The sequence below is a fragment of the Phyllostomus discolor genome, chromosome 2 (genome assembly GCF_004126475.2).
Source record: "Phyllostomus discolor isolate MPI-MPIP mPhyDis1 chromosome 2, mPhyDis1.pri.v3, whole genome shotgun sequence".
Taxonomy (NCBI): Eukaryota; Metazoa; Chordata; class Mammalia; order Chiroptera; family Phyllostomidae; genus Phyllostomus; species Phyllostomus discolor.
In genome coordinates, this window is record NC_040904.2 from 165446718 (window position 1) to 165470622 (window position 23905).

Sequence of the window (23905 nt, forward strand, 5' to 3'; positions counted from 1 at the left end):
TGAGATGAAGGGAGGGGTGTTGTAAACAAGTGTTCGGTAATAAAGTACTGGAGTTTGTTAAGGATTCAGTGATTTACCCTCCAATAAATTACAGAGATCCAGGTTCTCACCCTCAAACACTTGCGTTCAGATGTGCTTTCTTCCAGGTGGGTCACAGCCGGTATCCAGGAGTAATGGATAACCCAGGGTGTGTCCATGGCAGTGGCCACACAGTACACAGTCTGTCTGGTGTCTGGGCAGGAAAAGATAATGAACTGCTGGTCTAAATTAGGGCTGGCGTGCTTTCTCAGCTTCTCTCTCATCTAAATTTGTCTTCCCAAGGCTGGGGTACAGCGAAACCATTTTTTCCTCTGCAGGGAGGATGGCAGGTCTTCCAGAGGAACAGTGTCGGGGGTAGGATATTTGCAGACCGGATTCCCCAGGCAGGAGGGCACAGGGTGTCCCTGAAATGTGCCCGAAGCAGAGCTCACCAGCCTCAATCTCCTGCTTCCCCCTGTGGGGAACCCCCGCCCTCACCCCGGGAAGCACCTGTGGCCCTGAGGTGGGTTTTCTGTTTTGTTTCTGGAAGCATCAGACTCTGAAGGGAGTTGATGTCAATTTTGTTTTGAAAGCAGCTTTCTGGACTTAAAGCCAGAGCTCAGCATCTCCTTGCCATGGAAAGGAGGGAGAAATGACAGTTCTGGTCTCACTGTTTGCTTGTGGTTTTGTTTGTTGGTTTTTGTTTAAATAAAAGAAAGACCAAAACTTTCTATGGCCTGGTGAATTAGCCGAGACCTTTGAACCTGCGTTATGCATGGTATTTTACCTGGGTGAGGTCTGGGGAAAGGATCTGGCCAACTGGATTGAGGAATCCCTGGAACTGGAACTGGGATGAGAATCCCTGACCTTTTTTGGGTCCCTGGACACCCAGTCATCTTCCTATGGTTGGATTCCCATCTGGTCTGAAGGCCAGGCTTTGAGGCTGAGGTTCTGTCTGTCCCTGACATGGGGCCAAACCTACTGGGGGCTGGAGTGAGGGGTGGGGAGGGGAGAAACACTAGATGTCGTTGTGTGGAATAAACAGTATTTTTCTTCTGTACTGGTCTGCATGTTTTGCCTCCACCTCTCAGGGTGGGGAATGCAGGTCTTCGTGTCAGAGGCCCGGGAAGTATCAGTGAGCTGCCAGAGCGTATGGCCTGGAAGATCCCACTGCAAGAGGGTGCAGGCCCTGCAAGACCCGCACTCCCGCTTCAGAAGGCCCTGCCGCTGGCCCTCCAGCCACCCCCTTCTGTGGGGAGCAGGGTTGAGGGGATGTGCTCTTTCTCTTTCTAGACCACCCTCCTGGTACCTAGGACCTGGCCAAGCCTGCTTTTCAGCCCCTCTTCTCTGGGTCCCGACAACAGACATGTTGTGTGCGTGCTCCTAGGCTCAAGAGTGACCAACAGGCAGCTGTTTGTCAGAGACCTGGGTGCTCGGAACTCGGACATGCAGGCTGGAGTGTGTATACACACACACAACGCCCTTTGCAATGTGAGGTGGGGCCACGAGAGGGCAGAGAGGGCAGGCTAGAGGCTGGGGGCCAGGGCTGGGAAATATTCTAGCACAGAACTTCAAGGACTCTTAAAAGTAAATTCAAATCTGGCCTTCCAGGTTCTCATGAAGGTATGCCTGTCATTCATTATCGGCTGCTAGATCATTCATGATTACCTTGGTGTATACTTGATAAAATATAGATATATGGTACTAAGGGCTTCCTTTTGTGCTTCCCCAGGCCTGCAAACGTGAGGGATAGGCCTGATGCATGAGCTCGGAGCTGGGAGACCACAGCTGTCGTAGGGGTCCTCTCTGCTGGTCTACCTCCCAGGGGCAGGGTGTTTGCCACGCTCCCCTGGGGCCTGCCCCTCCCCCCTCCACCTACCTGGTGCTGATGTGGGCTAGACTCCATAACCTGAATTGGTGAGAGCAAGCCATCACCTTTGATTCCACCCAAACAGAATTTCTGTTTTTTTTAAATCTCACCCGAGGAGATGTTTATTGATTTTAGAGAGGGTGGGGGGAGAGAAAGAGACATCAGTGTGAGAAACATCGATCCCTTTGCCTCTTGTACGTGCCGCAGCTGGGGATCGGACTCACAACCTAAGTATGTGCTCTGACCAGAAATTGAACCCAAAACATTTTCATGTACAGGATGATGCTCCAACCAACTGAGCCACCTGGCCAGGACCCAAACAGAATTTCTGAGCCAGGCACTGTACTGGGTTCTAGATCATGCCCCACAACCCCAACTCTGCCCAAGGAACCATAGATGACTAGGATACTGATGTAAGGCTTAAGGATCGGAGGAGCTTCACAGCACTGTGAAATAATGGAGCAAAAAATTAGATCAAAGCCAGGACTTACTTCCGCCCAGATCTCACAACCCTAATGCTAGCTGTCCACACTAGGCTGTGACTTAGTACCCGGGCCAGGGGCACATTGTAGGTGCTTGATAAATTTCAGATAGATGACTGAATGTATTTCCTATTCTCTCCTTCAAGGAAATAGTAAGAGCTGACTTCAGGCTACGGGGTAAAAGCAGGTAGAGAAAATTCTGCTTAGCTGTGCAGGGTTTAGACTGTGACACAGGAGTGAATGGAGCCTGGACAGCAGCTGGCGGTGACTGGAGAGAGGCAGATCCCATCAGAAGAGTCAGTGGAAGCTGACAGCGCTGGCTCAGACCAGTGTGTGTGGTTTTTGGCAGTTGGCCCAGGAAGGTTTTAAAGAAAGAGAGGTGGGTTTGTGGAGAAACCATACTTTCTATTCCTAGGCTGTTCTTTTGGGTTCCTGGACCCAAATCCAACATGTGTATTTGTGTGTGCGTGTGCGTGTGTGTGTTCATGTTTGTAGGCTTCCCCGCACCAACAAGCAATTCTCAGACACCAGCAGGGTGTCCAAGAACTCAGCTCAGTTCTGACACTGTCTACCTGGAGGTAGCATCGGATTCCACAGATAAGCGTCTCAGTTCCTCCCTCCACTTCTGTTACCAGGTGAGAGCCCAGGTTATTTCCTGTCCTTCTGACCAACCTACTGCATATGGGAGGCTTCGGCTATGTCCTCCAACTCCAGACGCCAATCACAGGTTTGGGATGTTACCTGTGTTTCTGACCAAGTGGCTCTAAGTCAGAGGTTCCCATTAACCCCTCCTTGCGTTTCATTAATCTGTGAGAACTGCTCACAGAACTCAGGGAAACCATTTACTCACTGGGTTGCCAGTCTCTTACAAAGGGTACTTAGGGTGTGAACCACAGCTCGATTTAGACATACATAGGGTGAGGTCCTGAACAAAGGGGCTTCTGTCCTTGAGGGCTTGGGGCCTGGCACAATGGCCCCAGGAAGTGTTCTGGTTCCCCAACTTGGAACCGCTCCACACTGCTTCCTTTCGGGTTTTATGGGGGCTTTATTACATAGGCATGATTGATTAAGTCATTTGCCATAGGTGATTGATTTAACCTCAGCCCCTCTCTCCTCCCCAGACATCAGGAGGTGAGACTAAAATTTCCAACCCTCTTTCACTGTTGGTTCCCCTGGCAACCAGCCCCCACCCTTAGGAGCTTTCCAAAAGTCACCTTCATTAACATAAACCTAGTTGTAGTAGAAAGGGGCTTGTTATGAAAACAAGACCCATTTCACCTTTATGGCTCTGAAGATTTTCGAGAACTGAGGACAAGAGACCAAATGCTGTAACAAAAGATGCTCCCAATGCTCTTAAACTCAGAAATTCCAAGGGTTTGGGGAGATGCGAGTCAGGAACTATGGATGAAGACCAAGCATATATGAGAAATATATTTTGGTGGTGCAAGTGACCGAATAGATATGTTAAAAAACAAAACTTCAACTCAGTGAATTTGAAGATCTAATTGGCTTTATTCAGTGATTCTCAATCGAGCAGCATCCCAATTGGCACCTGGAAGGGTGCACCCAGGGACTGTATGAAATGGAGGGATTTTATGGGAAGATGGGTGCAAGGGAGCTACTAGGGAAAGTAAAGAGAGGATTGTTCTCAGGCCAGGACATCTTTTCTTTTCTTTTTTTTATGATTTTATTTATTTATTTTAGAGAGGGAAGGGAGGGAGAAAGGGGGAGAGAGAGAGAGAGAGAGAGTGTGTGAGAGAGAGAGAGAGAGAGAGAGAGAGAGAGAGAGAAACATCAGTGTGCGGATGCTGAGGGCTGTGGCCTGCAACCTAGGCATGTGTCCTGACTGGGAATCAAACCTGTGATGCCTGGTTCACAGCCCACACTCAATCCACTGAGCTATGCCAGCCAGGGCAAGACATCTTTTCTTTAGAAGAAGGAAAGCAGAAGGGTTTTTATCCTGGAGATTGTCTTGCCCCTTCTTTTTATGGGGGACAGACAGGGCCTGTATTACAAGTTAACTTACTAGTGCTTGACCAGAAAATTCCAGACTGGTTAAGGTTAATTAAGATTGCATTTTTTAGCCCTGGCTGGCGTAGCTCAATGGATTGAGCGCAGGCTTAGAACCAAAGTGTTGCAGGTTCAATTTCCAGTCAGGGTACATGCCTGGGTTGCAGGCCATGACCCCCCAGCAACCGCACATTGATGTTTCTCTCTCTCTCTCTCTCTCTATTTCCCTCCCTTCCCTCTCTAAAAATAAATAAACAAAATCTTTTAAAAAAATGTATTAAAAAAAAGATTGCATTTCTTGGAAAGTTTAAAACTGTAATTAGATCAGGTATTAAAACTAAGTGTGGTATTGTTACTGAACAGGGACCAAGCCAGAGCGGGTCAGCCTCGGGCCAGTCTGTAGTGCCTGGGTTCTTGACTGCATGCAGGCAAGACTTCACAACACAAGGCCATGTGATTTGAGAGTACTTTCATTAAAGCTGAGGACCTTGAAACAAGGAAGGTCCTAGGATAGAGGAAGCAATGGGAGAGAGACTAGGTGGGGTTGCTTTGGCTCTTTAGAAACGTTTGGAGATGAAGCGAGCCAGGATGGGGCTGCTGTCAGCCACTAGGGAGTCAGAGAAAAAGGAGTGTTGGAGACAGGGTTGGGGGGGGAGGGGCGTTTAGCCTAGGATGAGCTGCCGCTGCCCGTTGCTCCCCAGGTTGCAAGTCCCATGGGGATCCTTGGAGTTTAGGGGATGTGTACCTGTGGGGGAAGAAGAAGGGGATGGGAAGGTGTAGGTGTGCTCCCAGAGGTTCCTTCTTGAAGGTTTTAAAGGCTAGTACTTTAGGGGAGGTCTTAGGGAAGGATCTCAACAGAATATTCATCAGCTTTCCCAGGTGTTCCCTTTCAGGGTTGTGGTCCCCACTGATTGGTCAGTGCCAGGGCACAGGGTCATTAGTCATTGCCTTTGGCCTGGTATCGATCCCCCTGGTTTTGCTGCTTTTCTGGGCCTGGAGCTGAAATGCAACTGAGGCCTAGATGTTATCTCCAGGGAGGAAAGGCCAGAGGGTCTAAACCACATGGCCAGCTAAATGCCAGGGGCAGAAAGTCTACTTGGGGGCAAGGTCCGGCACCAGTTTTGCCCGTCACTTGGAACCTGTGGCTTTCTGTATCTGGCTGTAAATTGCTCAGCCAGTTTATTCAGCTGTCTCAATTTCCCCATTCCACTTACCAAGGAATTTTCCTAGTGTCTCACTATCCTGCCTCAGTATCATAGACTTTTAGTACTAATAATGCCACTATATTTGACATACATATTTCTTATAAACCACAACATCACATGTCCAATGTGCTGTGTATGGCAGTAAAGGAGGAACTCACTTTTTCTGAACTAGAGAGGACCTGGGCTGGTTCTGGGCTGCAGATGGGAGTTGAAGGGAATCTGATGTTGTCTGGAACTGTGTGGGTGAGAAAACATTTGATTTCCTTTTCTCTCAACTGCAAGGTCCTTCAAAGAACACAGGCTGGGTGGGCCTCACAGTCTGTGTGGGGTGTAAGAAAATGTAAAAACATAAAGCTAGATGGTCAGCCTAGTTTTACAGTAAAAAAAAAAAAAGCTGGCCTGGATAATGGTTTCCTCTTGTACTTAGAGAAAAACGCCCAGTGACTGGCCCGGGACCCCAGCAACAGGCACTGACTGGAGTTGGGGAGTGAGAAGGGGAGCCCTGGGTGCTGATCCAGGGAGCTCGAGCCCTCAGGTCTCTGAGAGAATTGATTTGTCTTAATAAGTAGGCAAGACAGGTGCTAGGGTCCCCTTTTTGTCAAATAATAGCTTACCCTCATTTATCACTTGCACTAGGCACTCTTCTAAGCATTTACCATGCATTATTTCAGTTAATCCTCATATCACTTCATAAAGTAAGAACTATTATGATACCCATTTCACAGGTAAGAAACTGAGGCATGGGAAAAAATGAGAAAGTGACTCAAGGTTGCTTTGCTTGTGAGCAGCAGCACCAAGTCTTGAATCCAGGTGAGCTATCTCTGAAGTCTGTGTGCTAACCCCACCCCACACAGGGTGGCACCTGGGGATTGCCATCTGTCCCAATCTTTTTGATAGGATTTCCACACACCAGGGTAAACCCTGGTTCCATCTAAACAGTCTGGTGTCAGGATTTAATCTAGGGAAAAGAACCTTTTGCAATGAGCCTTAACTTCACCTAGTGGTCTAGAAAAAGGATTTTGGAACTCTGTGCCACAGGTGCTCTGGTTATTTAGTCACATTTATTACGTCTAACAGGAGTCAGGATTTTTGTTATGGGATGAATTTATAAACACAAAAGTTTGGTTTATTGATAGATGTTGCTGGATTTCCAGGGGAACACTGGTGATCTTTTATTGGAGGCAGAACCCCCGAGGGTTGCCCCTGAAATCCCTGTTTCCAGCCATGGCATTTGGATTTCACTCTTAACAACACTGGGTAAGGGAGAGGAAGGGAAAAGTCCACTCCTGCCAGGCACAGAATTTCAAGGGACTTCTCCCCTCCAGGACGTAAATCTCAAGGCTGATCAGCACTCCAACTGGGAGAAGCCAAGGTTTGGGCCCCTCACCTCAGATTATTTTAGAATTAATTAGAATTAAGGTAAAGAAAACCTTTGTGAAGTCTTTATTTTGGTTCAGAAGTTAAATATAGGCTCAAACATTCCAAGAAGTACATGTCTGTCTTTTTCTAAATGCTTCCCAGAGGACAGAGCTCCATGAAGTTTCTAGATGTGGCACAGTCATCTCTTCCAAACATCTCATATGAGCTATTTCTCTGCATATGAAAAGACATGTATTGTCCAATATTCCTTCGTGGGCACAATTTTCTGAAAATTCAATATTCTTACCTCCACAAGCTTCAAACTCATCTCTAAAGAGAGTACATAGGAAGTAAATCTTTCTTAGGTCAGAACATCCACAGCGAGAGTACCGTGATGGCTAGATGCCCAGACTTCTGTACTGGCTCAGAATTTCAGTCAGTCAGGCTTTAATGCTCAAGCTGGGTGACCATGAACTAGCCAATTAACTTTCCTAGGCCTCAATTTCCTTATCTACAAAATTAATCTAGAAATGGTGCTTTTCTTGGAGAGGTGATGTGAGGATGAAATGAGATTATATACATAAAGCATCTAGTCAAGGCTTGGCACTTACAACGGGGCCAATAAATATGAGACTGTCATCATTATTAGTTACTATCGGCTGTATATCCCTGTGGTTTCTAGGAACTTGAACCAGCAGCAGGGAGGTATTGCTGTAGACAAAGCCCAGCTAAGAGAATCAGGGACCAGGAATGTAGTTTCTGGCTCAGCTGCTGGTTTATGTAACATTTGTTACCTACTCGAGGATACATTTTTTGTAAGTTATGAAGCATAATTATGAAACGATCACCCATGGAACTACTACTTAACTTGAGTAAACTATTACCACTGTTATTTTTAAATATTTTATTTATTTATTTTTAGAGAGAGGAGAAGGAAGGGAGAAAAAGAGGGTGAAAAATATCAATGTATGAGAGAAACATCAATTGGTTGACTCTTGCACACCTCCAACTGGGTGTTGCAACCCAGTTGAATGTGCCTTTACTGGGAATCAAACTAGCAGCCTTTTGGTTCACAAGCCAGCACTCAATCCACTGAGCCACACTAGCCAGGACCTATTACACTACTGAAGCTACTTTTGAGTTCTTTTCCTAGCCTACTCACCTGCCTTTCTTTAAAGTGACCATCTAGAACACAGGTGGCAAACACAAGGCCCGCAGGCCAAATCCGGCCCTCCACCTTGTTTCTACCTGGCAGCAGCGCCGAGCCCTCCCTTAACTGTTAAGGAGTAGTTACACTTATACAGTCCTAAAGTTACATTCGGCACTTTGAAGGCAACAACAAAGCTGATGTGGCCCCCAGTGAAAATGAGTTTGACACCCCTGTTCTAGCGTGTATATTTTAAAGAAATGTGTATTCCCCTAAATGATGATGGATTGCTTAATTTTGCTGGGTTTCGATCTTTAGAAAGTGACATTATACTGTATGAGGACTTTTGTACACCCCTACCTCATTTCTAGGATTGATTTATTCATGTCTTGCTGCTATAAAAAATGCTGCCATGAACATTCTCTGACAAGTCTCCTGGTATGTACTTGTATGTGCAAGACTTCTCTAGGGTATACATGTAGAGTGAAGTCATTGAATCACAGGATAATTTTCAGGATAATTTCTAGAGAGGTTGTAATCTACTTAATCACTCTGACTTCCCTTGGCCTGTTTCTTCATATTAAAGAAATGCAAAACAAAAACTCCTGGGAGGATTAAGTAAGAATATATGTTAAAGTGCTACTAAAACCATAACACATCATATAATGTCACTTAATGTTTTTAAATAGGACAATAATACTAACCCAATCTTTTTTTTTAAAGATTTTATTTACTTATTTTTAGAGAGGGAAGGGAGGGAGATAGAGATAGAGACAGAGAGAAACATCAATGTGCGGTTGCTGGGGGTTATGGCCTGCAACCCAGGCATGTACCCTGGCTGGGAATCGAACCTGGGACACTTTGGTTCCCAGCCTGCACTCAATCCACTGAGCTATGCCAGCCAGGGCTATACTGACCCAATCTTAACCGAGAAGTGAAAATTGGCGAGTGGGAGACTGAAGTTAACATTTACTTAATAATTAGTATTTAATAATAATTATTGGCCTCTTGGCACTTCATTTAATCCTCCCAACAATTTTAGGAGGGGTGTTATTTTCACTAATTTATGAATTAAAATACTAATTCTCAGAGAGGTAAAGTTACTTGCCTAAAATTATGTATCTAGTGATGGAACTATTGTTCAAACAAGGCATAGTTCTACCTAATAGATGTTTAAAAATACTTCGGACATAATACTTGAATACAAAGGGTTTTGATTATGACATCTTTCAGTGTCTGAGCTCAGGACCCATTCCTTTAGCCAAAGGCATATGTTTTGAGATAACAAGGGCTTAAGGGAAGAAAATATGGCTCGAAGAGATACTGACTGACACAAGAGTGAACCAAGACTTGGATGCCAGGCCTTATTAAGGAAAAAGATGGAGAAGCCTAGAGCCCTCAAAAAAAGAAGCCAATGGCTGAAACTGGGGGCATGCTGTCGACTTCATATCAACCTCTTTCCTGTAGCTCTTTCCTTTTATAATTCAATGAGCATTTTTATTAAAAAAAAAAGTCCTATTGGATGCAGGAACTGTATTAGAAGATATTTAGAACAGAAGGCTGTAAAAGGCGTCTTCTCTATTCTTTGGGAGATGGCAGTTTAGTAAAAAAGGCAGATTGTAAAAAATTCAATAATGGACTACAACGATAAGCCAATCCTTTAGCAAGTAGCCTATGTATTGTAGTGAAAAATGTCAGGCTTCGAAGTTGGTACATCAATTTAGCTCTGGCCAATTTAAGACCTTAGTCTCCACTACTTATTGATAAAATGCGGGTCACAATACTTACCTTTAGAATTATAATTCTAGATCAAGATTGTCTTGAGGATTACTGATACAGTAACAAAATTTCCCGGCATATAGATGTTGCTAAAAAAAACTATGAACATTATTATTTAATCCTCAAAGGAGGAAGGTGGAGCACGCACGGTTATCCCATTTCAAATGAGGAAATTAAATTTCAATGAGATTAAGCGATTATTCCGAAGTCACCAAACTAGTAAGTGAAGACGCAAACCCAAAGCTTGATCTTCATTAAGACCACAGCCTTTTCTTTTTTTAAGATTTATTTATTTTTACAGAGAAGGGAAGGAAGAAAAACAGGGACGTGGTAGATCTATCTCTCCGTTGCCTCTCGCACGCCGCCAACTGGGGACTGGGACCGCAACCCAGGCCGCGTTCCTGGCCTGTGAGTCAAACCAGCGACCTTTTGGTTCGCTGGCTAGGCACTAGGTCCACTGAGCCATACCAGCCAGGTCTAGACCACCACCTTTTAAAAACCATATTTTTCACCTATTTTATGCTTTCCTGTTCGAACGCATTAGGAAGAATGCAGAAGAAAGGAAGACCATGGAGGGAGTAGGGCTTAAACAAAGTCCTGACCTCCAGAGTGGTGAGTTTAAGGAGTGTTCCAGGAGCAAACGAATGTGGGTAGGCAGCGTCTGGGAAACGGCCCAGAGTCGTCAGAGGTGGGTGTGGGTTCCCTAAAACTAGAGCAGAGGCTCCACCCACGCCTTAAAATGCTGACTCGGTACCTAGCGGAAACAAATCGCAGGTATCGACGGGGAGAGACGTTTAAACCAAGACACCTGACGCACGCCACATCCCTTCCCACATCGCCCAACCCATTTTCGGGGCGGGAGGCAGTGGCGTAGTTGGCCTATCAGCACTGCCGGGGCCAACGAAGTCTCTTTTTCATTGGTGGAAGTTGGGGTGACGTCATGTTCGCCGGGCCGGCCTAGGAAGAGGGCGCCGTGATTGGTTGGCCTTGGGGCCGGGGGCGGTGGAGGAGCCTGACGACTCCGGGTGTCTTACCCGTGCTGGACTTTCCCTTTCCATGTGTCCAGGCCGTGGGGGGCCTGCAGAGGTCAGGGAGTAGGCTGAACGGAAACCTGGATTTGGTTCTAAGAGCCGTGGGGTTGACCGGAAGTGATCTTGGGGCTGACCGGAAGCAAGGCCTGGAGGGGAAAGGGAGCGTGGGTCCCGGGAGGGAGGGGTTTCTTAGCGGCGAGGGGCAGGGTGAAAAGGTGCGAAAGCGACCTGGGAGCGCCTAAGGCGGTGGGTCGCTGCTGTTGGTCTCTTTGGAAAGCAGCGAGTGACCACCACGAGCAAAAGGGGAGAGGCCAGAGAGTGGGAGTGTGGAAGTCCAGGGCTACTTCTGGGCAGTCTAGAATAATTAAGTAAAAGGGCCCTCACGCCGCTCCAGAGCGCTGGGTGGGAGGGACTTTGGAAGTCGAGGCAGCCCAGAACAAGGAGCCAAGGGTGCAGGAGATTAGTGGGGGAGGGCTTAGGGGTGGCTGGTGGGTACTGCGTGGGAGATCTTGGTTTGGAGTTTCCTACAGTCCTTGCCCCCGTTGGGTAGAATCACACTGCTCACCTTTGTGCAAGAACCAGTGTCGCCTGGGGCAAGGAAGGAGCCAGGATGGCTTGGGCTCTGAAGCTGCCTCTGGCCGATGAAGTGATTGAATCCGGGCTGGTGCAGGACTTTGATGCTAGTCTGTCCGGGATCGGCCAGGAACTGGGTGCTGGTGCCTATAGCATGAGGTGAGTGAGGTCTTCCCAGACCCTGCACTTTCTGAATAACAAAGGCAGGATAGAGAGTAGGGGTGGCGGTGGGGGGTGGCGCGCAGAGTAGTGTATAGAGTTAAAGCAGCTGTCTGCGTTTAGGGAAAAGGGACTTGTTTCTTTCGTTGCTTTGAGTTGTAAGTGTTGTGAAAGAAATGGAACACGAGATTGTAGGCAGTCAAGTCTGCAGGGTCAGTAGAAGGAAGAATGGCCCTTCATTAGCAGCCAGATAAATGTTGAGAGGCTGTTGTGCCTTGGAGAGACTTGGAGACTCGTGTTGTGTGTGTGTGTAGGTTGGACTGGACTTGTACGAAGAAGAGGCCACTTAGGGAGTTGGGGAGTTGGAAACTGGGTCTTAATGAAGAATACTGGTTGACTGCTCGTTGGAAGGAAATGTGAGACCTTGGTGAAGAAGTCCGCACGTCTGTATGTTAGCGTCCTTTTAAGGCTTTGCTTAATTCTACGGGGTTTTGAAACATAGCTGTGAAATGAAAAGTGTCCAAGAGAGCTTTTAGATACTCCTAGACCTTTCTGTATCAAGCCAAATGTTGATAATAAATAAAAGTACCCTTTGAAAGCATCACTACTCTTCCATGTAATTTATTTGCATGCATCAGCTCCTTTATTTCCCCAATACGGGTTGTTTCATATATAAGATGTGCAAGAATCATGTCTGGAAATGTTGAAATATCTGCATTTTAGGGTTAGATAGAATATAATTGGGTTTCCAAATGTATTATAAGACTTGATCTAAATAAGTCAAAAGAGGCTTTATTTTTATTGTATTTACTGAGGTGACATTGGTTAATAAAATTATATAGGTTTCAGGTGTACAATTCTATAATACATCATCTGTATATTGTGTGTTCACCACCCCAAATCAAGTCTTTCATCACCACTTATCCCCCCTTTACCCTCCTCTACCTTCCCCACCCTCCTTTTCCTCTGGTAATCACCTTAGTGTTGTCTGTCTGTGAGATTTTTTTTTCCTTAATTCCTTCACCTTTTTCACCCAGCCCCCATCCTCCTCCCTAAGACACTTTAGAACTTAACACTTTAATTGGATTTAGGGGTTTATAGGGGAAAGATGTTTTCTATGGGGAAACTGCAAAAATTTAAATCTTGTATTCTGGTACAGTATTGAGATCCTTTGAGAGTTATGTAAGGTATATTTCCTCTCTTTATCCCTGTAAAACTAAAATGAACTTTCCTTGTTGAAGGTAAATTATGAGTTACAACTTAGTAAATACTTCAGGAATCTCTGCTTACAGTTAGAATAATGAAGGCTACCTGTGTATACAATTTTTTGTGATTTTCAAGGAAATCTGAGTTCTGTCATGCAATGCTCTTGAGAAACTTAACTCTAGTTTTCCATCCTTGTTTACATAAGATAGAGACTAACTAGGTCCATAAAAATAGAGACTAACTAGGTCTGAACGTAAATGTCTGACCTTGCATGTTGGTATCTGGCATGATGTTTGACAATTTATGCTATTGTTCACACGAAGATTATCACAGCAAAGTTTGTTTTTTGTCAAGGTTATTAGAGTTTAGGATGGAGATACTTAATCATAACTGTAGTTGTTATAAAAATAGTTAACATTGTCAACAAATATTTGCGTGTCCACTACGTACCTTCTCTGCTGTATAACCTTCTGTTGATGAGTGCTGTGTTACACCCTGTGTGGTCTTCGCAGGAATTAGTAAGATTGGCTTTTTTTACACATTTAGAGTTTTTTTCCAACATCAAATCCACAAGAGTTTTCAAACATTATTTTATGTTTTCTCAAAAGCACAGTGTGCCAAATTTTTACTATTATTTTGTTTTTTCACCATTTTCATGCATTTTGCTCTTGTCACTATTCTTTTGGCTCTTGCATACATTTAATCATTTGCATTAATTTGTGTTAATTAGCTATTACTTCCCAAACTTTACTCTTCATGAGAATTATCTGGAGTACTTATTAAATGTAGTTTCCAGGGTCCCATAGTTGGTGATTATCTGGGACACAGTCCAGAAATCTGACTTTTTAAAAACAAGTTCTTAGATGATTTTGATTCAGGTGGCCCAGGAACTACATTTCAAGAAACACTGACCAGAGGAGTTTTTATAGATGGAGGTCATGGTTTTTTGCTCTTCCTGTTTCTCCTTTTAATTAGACCTTATGATTGCATTTTTACACCTTCAATTAGGGAAAATGTTCTCTTTGACAAGCATTTGTTTTGTAAAATTCTTTCCCTAATATATTTGTTTTACCCTAGTTTGTTTACTTTAATGATTTTGTTTCAAATCTGTTGATTTCTATTTTATAAAGATTCATCTTAACTGGATTCCTCTTTTTGATTCTTGATCTGCCATTATATTCAGTAATGTTCTTTTCATAAGTAGTCCTTTAATATTATTTACTTCTTACTTTTTTCCTTACATTTTAATACATGGCACAAACTTTGTGGTTAAAATAAAGGAGATTCCCTGAAAATATGCTGAGTGAAAGAAGCCAGTCACAAAAGACCACATAACATAAGATTCCATTTCTATGAAATGTACAGAATAGGCAGATCTCTAGAGACAGGAAGTAGATCAGTGGTTGACTAGAGCTGTGAGAGGGGAGGGAATGGGGAGTGACTGCTGATGGGTACCATTGTTTTGGGGAGGGGCAATAAAAAGGTTCTAAAGCTGTGAGGTTGCACAACTCTATGACTACCTGAAGACAATTGTGTTGTACATTCTAAATAGGTGAATTGTATGACATATGAATTGTATTTCAATAGAACAGTTATTTAAAAAGTAAAGATTAAATTTTGTTTTAAGATTTTACCTTTTTCTCATTTTTTAAGTTGAAGTGGAATTCACATTACTTGCAAGTAATCGTTTTAAAGCGAAGAGCTCAGTGGTATTTAATGTGTTCACAGTGTTGTGCAACCACCACCTCTAGTTCTGGTTTTCTACTTATTGCCCCCAAAGAAAACCTCTGCCTGCTCAACAGTGCTTCTCACTTCTCCCTCCCCTGTCTCCCTAGTAACCGCTAATATGCATGGTGTCTCTGAATGGATCTGTTCTGGATAGTTCACATAATGGAATCATAGGATGGGTGACTTTGTGTGTCTGGCTTCTGTCACTTAGCATAAGTTTTCAGGGTTTGTCCACATTGCACCATGTATTAATGCTTCAGTACTTCATTCTCTTTTTGTGGCTGAGTCATATGCCAATGTATGTACATATCACAATTTGTCCATTCATCTCTTAATGGACATTTAGGTCATTTCTACTTTTTGACTTCTATGAATAACGGTAACATAGCGTTGTGTTTATGAAGGAAATGACAACAGAATGTTTATAAACATTCATGTACAAGTTTCTGTGTAAACATTTTTTTTCTTTTTACTGAGGTATAATTGATGTATAACATTGTATCAGTTTCAGATGTACAATGTAATGATTTGGTGTATTTGTGAAATAGTCACCACAATAAGTCCAGTTACCATCCGTCACTGTACATAGTTACAAGAAGTATCAGCAACATTCAGATGTGCAACACATTGTCACTGACCATAGTCACCGTGCTGCCCTAGACGTGTCTTCATTTCTCGGGTATATATTTAGAGTTGGAATTGATGGGTCATATTAATGATTATGATTAACTTTTAATTCTTTGGTTAACTTTTTTTGTAATTTAAAGACTTTTTTAGTAGTTTTAGGTTCATAGCAATAGAGGATGATACAGAAATTTCTCACATACCTCCTGCCTCCATCCATGTAAAGCCTCCCCTACTGTCAACATCCTGCACCAGGGTGGTAACAGGACCTGCATTGATGAACCACAGTGACACACCATAATCACCCAAAGTCCATAGTTTACTTTGGGGTTCACTCTTCACTCTTGATGTTGTACATTCTAGTGTTTTAGACAAATTTATAATGACATGTATCCATCATGTCAATACGAAGTATTTTCGCTGCCCTAATAATCTTCCATGTTCTGCCTGTTCGTTTCCCCACTCCCATCCCTTGTAGCTATTAATCTTTTTGTTTTTATTTGTAAATGTGTTTATTGAGTTTAGAGAGAGAGGGTGGGAGGAAGAGAGAGAGAAACGTTGAGAGAGGAACATTGATTAGTTACCTCCCATACACACCCTGATTGGATATTAAACCGTCAATCCAGGTAATTGCCCTGATTAGGAATTGAACTCCCAGCCTTTTGGTGCACAGGACTGTGTTCCAACCAATTGAGCCACACTGACCACGGCTGGCAACTTTTAATCTTTTTACTGTCTCCATAGTTTTGTCTTTTTCAGGGGGTCATATAATTGGAATCGTACAATATGTAGACTCTTCTTTCACTTAGTAATATGCATTTAATATTCCTACATATCTCTTTATGGCTCCATAGCTCATTTCTTTTTAGCAGTGAATAATATTTCATTGTCTGGAAGGATTTATTTATCCATTCACAAGGACATCTTAGTTTCTTCCAAGTTTTGTCAGTTACGAGTAAAGCTGGTATAAACATCCATGTGCAGGTTTTTGTGTGATGATAGTTTTCAACTGCTTTAGGTAAATATCATTGAGTGTTATTGCTGGGTCATATAGTAAGAGTATGTTTAGATTTGTAAGAAACCACCAAAATGTTCTTCAAAGTGGTTGTACCATTTTGCTTCCCACCAGCAATGAGTGAGAGTTCCTTTTGCTTCACATCCTTGTCAGCATTTGCTGTTGTCAGTGTTCCAGATTTTGGCCATTCGGTGTGTAGTATATGCTTAATTTTTTTCAAGAACCTCCAAGCTATTTTTTTTTCAATTTAAAAAAAAGATCTTACTTATTTTTAGAGCAAGGGCTAGGGAGGGAGAAAGAGAGGGAGAGAGACATGGATCGGTTGCCTCTCATATGCACCCCAACAGGGGACCCAACCCACAACCCAGGCACATGCCCTGACCAGGAATTGAACCTGGGACCTTCTGCTTTGTGGAACAACACCCAACCAACTGAGTCACATGGGTCAGTTTTTGTTGTTGTTGTTTTAAATTAAAGCCATCCTACTGAGTCTGAACTAGTATCTCATTGTGGGTTTTTTCCCCCATTTCCTTAAAGTCCACGATGTTGAACATCATTTCATGAGCTGATTGACCATTTGAATGACTCATGTGTCTTCTCTGGAGAAGTGTCCCTTCAGTCCCTTGCCCACTATTCTCTAAATTATATTTTATTTTTCATGCCATTACAGCTGTTCCAGTTTTTCCCTCTTTACTCCCCTCCATTCAGTGCCCCGCCCCCCGCCACTTCCTCAGGACTTTGTATCCTCATGACTCTTCTGTAACAACCAATTTGTACTTCTTAATCCCTTTACCTGTTTCACCCATTCCCCCAACCTGCCTTCTCATCTGGCAATCATCAAAGCATTCTCTGTATCTATGATTTTGTTTCTATTCCACTTGTTTATTTTGTTTTTTAGATTCAATTGTTGATAGATATATATTGCCATTTTATTGTTCATATTTTTGATCTTCTTAAAGAAGACTCTTTTAACATTTCATATAATACCGGTTTGGTGGTGATGAACTCCTTCAGCTTTTTCTTGTCTGGGAGTCTCTTATCTGTCCTTCATTCTTTTTTTTTTACATTTTATTTATGTATTTTTAGGGAGGGAAAGGAAGAAGAGAGAGAGAGAGAGACATCAATGTGCGGTTGCTGGGGGTTATGGCCTGCAACCCAGGAATGTACCCTGGCTGGGAATCGAACCTGGGACACTTTGGTTCCCAGCCCGCGCTCAATCCACCGAGCTACGCCAGCCAGGGTTGTTCTTCATTCTAAATGATAGCTTTTCTGGGTAGAGTAATCTTGGTTCTTGGTCCTTGCTTTTCATCACTTTAAATGTTTCTTGCCAATCCCTTCTGGCCTGAAAAGTTTCTTTTGAGAAATCAGCTGACAGTCTTATGGGGACTACTGTATAGGTAACTAACTGCTTTTCTCTTGCTGCTTCTGAAGTTCTTTCTTTGTATTTAACCTTTGCCATCTTAATTATGATGTATCTTGGTGTGGGCTTCTTTGGGTTCGTCTTGTTTGGGGCTCTCTGCACTTCCTGGACTTTTACATCTATTTCCTTCACTAAGTTAGGGAAGTTTTCTGTCATTTTTTTCAAACAGGTTTTTAATTTCTTGCTGTCTCTCTTCTTCCTGCACCCCCATGATGCAAATGTTGTTATACTTGGAGTTGCTCAGAGGCTCCTTACACTATCCTCTTTTAAAAAAAATTATTGTTTCTTCTTACTTTTCTAATTCCGTATTGTTTTCTTCCTTATATTTAAAATCACTGATTTGATTCTCAGCTTCATCTACTCTACTATTGATTCCCTGTAAATTATTCTTTACTTCAATTAGTGTATCCTCCATTTCTGACTGAATCTTTTTTATGCTGCTGAGGTTCTTTCTAGGTTAATTGAGCAAATTTATAACCAGTGTTTTGAACTCTACATCTAGTAAATTAGATTGCTTGTCTCCATTTTGTCTAGTTCTTTTTCTGGAGTTTTTTTCCTGTGCTTTTATTTGGGCCATATTTCTTTGTCTCTTCATTTTGGCAGCCTCCCTCTGTTTGTTTCTATGAATTAGCTAGAGCTGTGTCTCCCAGGCTTGCTGGAGTGGTCTAATGTAGTAGGTGTCCTGTAGGGTCCAGTGGCACAGCCTCCCATCACCCAACCTCAGTACTCAAGTGAGTACTCAGTACTCAAGTACCCTGTGGGCTGTCTACAGCCTCCTCTTATAGTTGGTTCTTGATTGCTATTAGCACATCTATAGGAGGAATTTACCCAGGCCAGTCAGCTGCAAGGGCTGGCTGTGACCACTGACTACCAACCACCAACCTTTGACCACTGTGGAGGATCTGCTGGGCAGGGGCCCACTACACAGAGCAGGACGTACTTCAGCAGGGCCCTAATGCCTGCCGAGTCTGCCCCCTGAGGGTGTTGCTTGTGGAGATGGTTGGGTGGTGGTACTCTGATGTGGTCTGTAACTCTACTAGGTGTGCTGGCTCCGGAGCTCTTGGGAGGTCAGCCAAGGTCAGCCACTGCCTGTATTCTTCCTGGGGCTGCCTGGCATAAGCTACCTGCAGGTGGCTGCTACTTGTGCTGGGCTTGGAGGTGCCCAGGTGAGGCCAAGCTGTGAACCAAGGATTGTTCCTGCTAGTGCTGGGCCTGGGGCCACTTACCAAGAGAATGGGGCTTGTTAAGGTCAGATGCTGCTTGCTTGAGAGAATTTAGAGAAATCTGAAGCCTGAGCCAAGACAAGCTATTCATCAGGAATAACCACTGGAAACAGTTTGGGAGGGCCTGAAAGTTGGGTGGGGTGGGGTCTCAGGGCATCACCAGGGTGGGGCAAATAGCATGAGTTAGGTTGATGGATCTCAGATATGGGGCCTGTCTGCTGCCTTTGTGAGAGGTGGGCTCATCAAAGGAACAGCGGTCTCTGCCAGCACCTGTTTCTGAGAGAGGGCTGCCTCCCAGCTCTCACCCTGATGTGAAACAGTTCATTTCCTTCCCATATGCCACTGGTGCCTTTCAAGCTGTTGCCCCTGTGCTTGAGCTCAGAGGGAGTGAGTCTGAGTAAGTTCATGTGTGGATCCTTTAAGAGGAACTGCCTGGGACTCCAGAAATTTTTGTCTTCCTTGGCCTTGATTCTTGCTTTTTTTAACAGCAAGAAGTTATGGAGACTTATCACCCTGGTATTGGAACCTTGGGCTGAGGGGGCCTGGTGTGGGGCTGGCACCCTTGTTCCTCAGCTGTGACATCACTCCTGGTTTTTACCCACCATACGTGGGTGTGAGACCAGCCTGGTCGGCTTCTCTGCCCCTCCTACCAGTCTCAGTGTGGTTTCTTCTTTAGTTCCATAGTTGCAGAACTTCTATTCAGCTCAATTTCTGGCAGTTCTGAATGATGGTGTTTCTGTAGTTTAGCTGTAATTTTGATGTGGTTGTGGGAGGAGGCAACTCCTGCATTAACCTACACCGCTGTCTACACCAGAAGCCCACCTTGCCCAATTTTAAATTGGGTTGTTGTCGTCTTTGTTGTTGTGTTGTAAGTTATTTATCTATTCTGGATACAAGATCGTCATCAGATATATGCTTTGCAAATATTTTCTCCCATTCTGTAGGTCGTCTTTTCACATTCTTGAAAACGTTCTTTTTTTTTTTCCAATTTGTATACCTTTTATTTCTTTTTCATGCATTGTTCTAGGATTTCCAGTACAATGTTGAATAGCAGTAGTGCATCCTGGTCTTACTGCTGATCTTAGAGGGAAAGCTTTTAGTCTTTCATCATTGAAATTTGGATTTTTCATAATACCCTTTTAATGTTAAGGACATTTGCATCTAATCCTAGTTTGCTCTGTGTGTGTGTGTTTATGGTAAAATGCACATAATATAAAATTTATCATTTTAGCTATTTGTAAGCATACAGTTCAGTAACATTACGCACACTCACGTTGTTGTGTAGTCATCACCACCATCCATTTCCAGAGCTTCTTCGTCATCCCAAACTGCAACTCCGTACCCACTGATCACCAGTGCCCCCAGCCCCGGCAGCCACCACTCTACTTTCTGTCTGTGTGAACTTGACTGCTCCCAGGACCTCACATAATTGGAGTCATGTAAATTTGTCCTTTTTGGTTGCATTATTTTGCTTAGCATAATGTCATCAAAGTTTTACTGAGTTGTTTTGTTTTGTTTTTTCATCATAAAAGGGTGTTGAATTTTGTAGTCTTTTCTCTGTTGAGATGATTATGTGAGGTATTTCATTGATTGATTGGCTTGTGCTGAACTACCCTTGCATTCCTGGGATAAATCCTACTTGGTCATAGTTTACAATCATTTTAATGTACTGTCAGATTCAGTTTGCTAATATTTTGTTGAGGACTTTTGTGTCTTTATTCATAAGAGACTTGGTCTGCAGTGTTCTTTTCTCGTGATCTCTCCACCTGGCTTTGGTTTCAGAACAACGCAGGTTTCATAGAATGTGAGGAAGTGTTCCCTCCTCTTCTCTCTTTTGGAAGAGTTTGAGTAAAATTGGTGTTAATTCTTTAAATGTTTGATACAGTTCACCAGCGAAGGCATTTGGCCCTAGAATTTTTCAATGTCGAGAGGTTTTTGGTTGCTGATCCAATTTCATTATAAATGGTCTATTGAGACTTTTTTATTCTTCTTCAGTCAGTTTTGGTACTTTGTGTGTTTGTAAAAATTTGCCTATTTTATGTAGGTTATCTAGTTTATTGTGTATAAATTATTTATAGTTTTCTCTTATAATCCTTTCATTACTGTAAGTTTGGTAGTAATAGCATACTTTCATTTCTGATTTTATTTTTTTGTGTCTTCTCTCTTTTTTTCCTGGACAATCTAGCTATAAGTTTGTCAGTTTTGTTGATCTTTTAGAAGAATTGACTTGGTTTTTTTGAGGAGATATTTTGAGACTATGGAAATATCCCATTTTCAGACTTCCACCAGTTTGAGCATTTATTGATTATTCTTGACCTAATCAATTATCTTTATGATGGTTGCTAAAGGATGATTTTTCTAATCATATCTTCTACATTTATTAGTTGGCTTTCAAAGAGCTTTCCGTTATTTATTTATTTTTATCACTGTAGCCTCAGATTAGTTTATGCAACAGGTTATTACCAGGAAATTAGTCTTTTATTATCACTATATATTTTGATAAAATTGTTCCAGATTTGGCCAGAGGAATCCCTTCTATCTGGCTCCATGCAGAAGCCTTTTAAAATTAAGGTCTTGTTGATGCTTATTGTCCTGAGTTAACTATTAGTAGCACACTCATTTGCTCACCAAAATGTCCCTGATTGAGTGATAAATTGTATGACAAATTATGTATGATAACAGATCATGTTACTTTCCTCCAGAAAACTCTCCAATGGTTTTGCATCTCACTTTGAGTACAAGCCTGAGTTCTGGCACTGATCCCATGGACTGCCTCTCTGACTGCGTCTGGCGGCCTCACAGCCGCAGGTGCTGTGCGCACTCCCACCTCAGGGCCTTTGCGGTTGCTGTTACACTTCCTGGGGTAATAGTTGGGGGGAAGTGGAGTAGAGGGGAGAGCAAGGAAAAGGCACTTCAGTTATTCAGCCAGAACTTTCAAAAAAGAGAAAGGAAAAGTGGGAAGTATGAGATGAGACTGTACAGGTAAGCTGAGCCAGTTTAGAAAGGACTTGGGAGCCCTGGTGAGAACTATCATGATCTCACTGAGAGGCCACTGAAGCATTGTAAACAGAGTAGTGATATTTTAGATTTACATTTTTAAAGGTTACTGTGGCTGCAGATTGGAGGATAATGATAAAAAGTTAGTTATCATTGCTAAAAAGGGTTGATGCTTAGCAAATAAACTGGGTATCTTCTGCTTTGCATGTTCTTGATTCTGTATAAAAGAAAGGGAGCAGATAAGAGTTCTGCTTTGATTGCAGCATCAGAACTAATTGAGGACGTCTTGGAGGTGTTGGCTGTTTTAGAAGAGAGGGCCTTCATCAGAGTTGTGGTCTGAAGGAAGAGAAGGAGGAGGACTTTTCTAAGCCCCACACTGCGAGCATAAAGGGAGAGGAGATATCTGAAGCCTTTTACCATTTCGTAGGACTAGTGTTCTGGTACCTTTAGGATTTTCCCAGAAGTCATTATCAGTTCAAGTCTTAAAAAACAGAGAACTATCTGTGTTTGTCTTTCAGTGCAGGGAGGAATCGGGGTTAGGGAGATTCTGTGGCCTTGAAACTAGGTTTGGTACTGGGGATGGAATGGGCAAAGCAGAAGAACCCCAAAGGTGGTGAGTGATACTTCTTGCCAGCGAAGAGGGAGAGAAGCTTAACTGTGAAAGAAGAAAAAGGGGTGGCAGTGGCAGCAGCAACTGGCAGACATTTGGGACCTGCATGAGGCTTTGAGGCGTACCACTATGAGGGGCTAAGTGTGGTTTCCCTTATTCACAGGAAAACAAACACAGAAACTGTTGTTCCCCCAGTTAGGTCATATGATGATGGTAGATGTCAGATCTTTTAATACAGAAATGGGAGTTATGCTTTTCTCTCTCTCTCTCTCTCTTTTTTAAGTATTTATTTAATAATTATTTTTAGAGCTAGGGGAAAGGAGAGAGAGAGGGAGAGAAACATCAATTGGTTTCCTCTCACGTGCCCCCAACTGGGAACCTGGCCACAAGCCAGGCATGTGCCCTGACTGGGAATTGAACTGGTAACCTTTTGGGCTGAAGGCTGGCACTCAGTCCACTGAGCCACACCAGCCTGAGCGGCAGTTCTACTTTCTATATTGAAATTGTCAGATTTCCTGGATATGTAACCCATGAATACTGTGTCAGGTTGCCATTCATCACCTTGCCATTAATAAGAAGAGTCAGTAATTTCAGAAATTTAATAAAAGAGCCTAGTACTAATGATGCCACAGGTGATGTTTTCAATTAGCAGTGTTTTAATGAGATTCTTAGGCTGGTAAGAGCTAATCCTGTAATGTGGGGGGGGGAAAAAACTAAGAAAGAGCCTTGTATCTGGCAAATCTCCTGAGGTAGGGCTTTGCTGATTCAGAAGTCTTTGATTAAGCATTTAACATCTTAACAAGCTTTTTGGAAGTATCTGACATTGGTCAGATATTTTCCACTTCCAAAATAAGTAAGGCTTGCAGACAGATTTGAAATTAGAAGTTTTTAGTGACTTTCTTAGCTAAACTAAATTAAAAAACACATTGCCCAGAGGAGTAAATTGTGAATTGGCAAATAGCAGAGTAGAAATGAGGGAGATTCAAAGACTTGGGGGGAAAAGAAATTAGTGTCAGTGTTCAGTAAATTTGATAGGTACATGATGGCAACTGTTCAAACCTCTGGTCTGTCATAACTGTGCTGAAGAAATAGAATGTTTTATACCTAAAAGCACCTTCTTAAAGTATTTAAAGAATATTAAGCCCATATTGAGATCTGGAAAAAAGTTCCACAAACAGTATTCCTAAAGAAAGGCTATCAGATGACCAGTATCTCTATCAGGGGCAGCATCAGTATAAAGTCCAGATACGGTGTTTTTCATGTACTGCTCACTTGTGTTTTGATTTCGTATTCAGCAGTCTGTGTTCTGTGTTCCAGGTTTGAAGCTGGAGGGGAGTGGAGTTAAGCTCCTGAGAGCAGAGTTGAGTAAAATAGATACTAGAAACACACTAAGCCCTTTTGACTCACATCATTTTTACTGTATTTTTAAATAATTGATTTATGCTTCCT

The 23905-nt window shown here is 43.0% G+C and overlaps 1 protein-coding gene across 3 annotated transcripts in view; it reads left to right on the forward strand.

Moving 5' to 3' along the window:
• The first annotated feature begins 10827 nt into the window (after positions 1-10827).
• Positions 10828-23905, forward strand: part of TFCP2 (transcription factor CP2) — a 47676-nt gene continuing 34598 nt past the window's right edge. The window contains exons 1-2 of one of the 3 annotated variants that reach the window (XM_036019023.1): positions 10829-11269; positions 11484-11633. In XM_036019023.1, coding sequence (XP_035874916.1) covers positions 11512-11633 — 122 coding nt within the window. In that variant the 5' untranslated portion in view covers positions 10829-11269; positions 11484-11511. Of the gene's footprint in view, positions 11634-23905 lie in introns of all 3 variants that reach the window. The other 2 variants (XM_036019024.1, XM_028532428.2) reach the window with 2 other exon arrangements.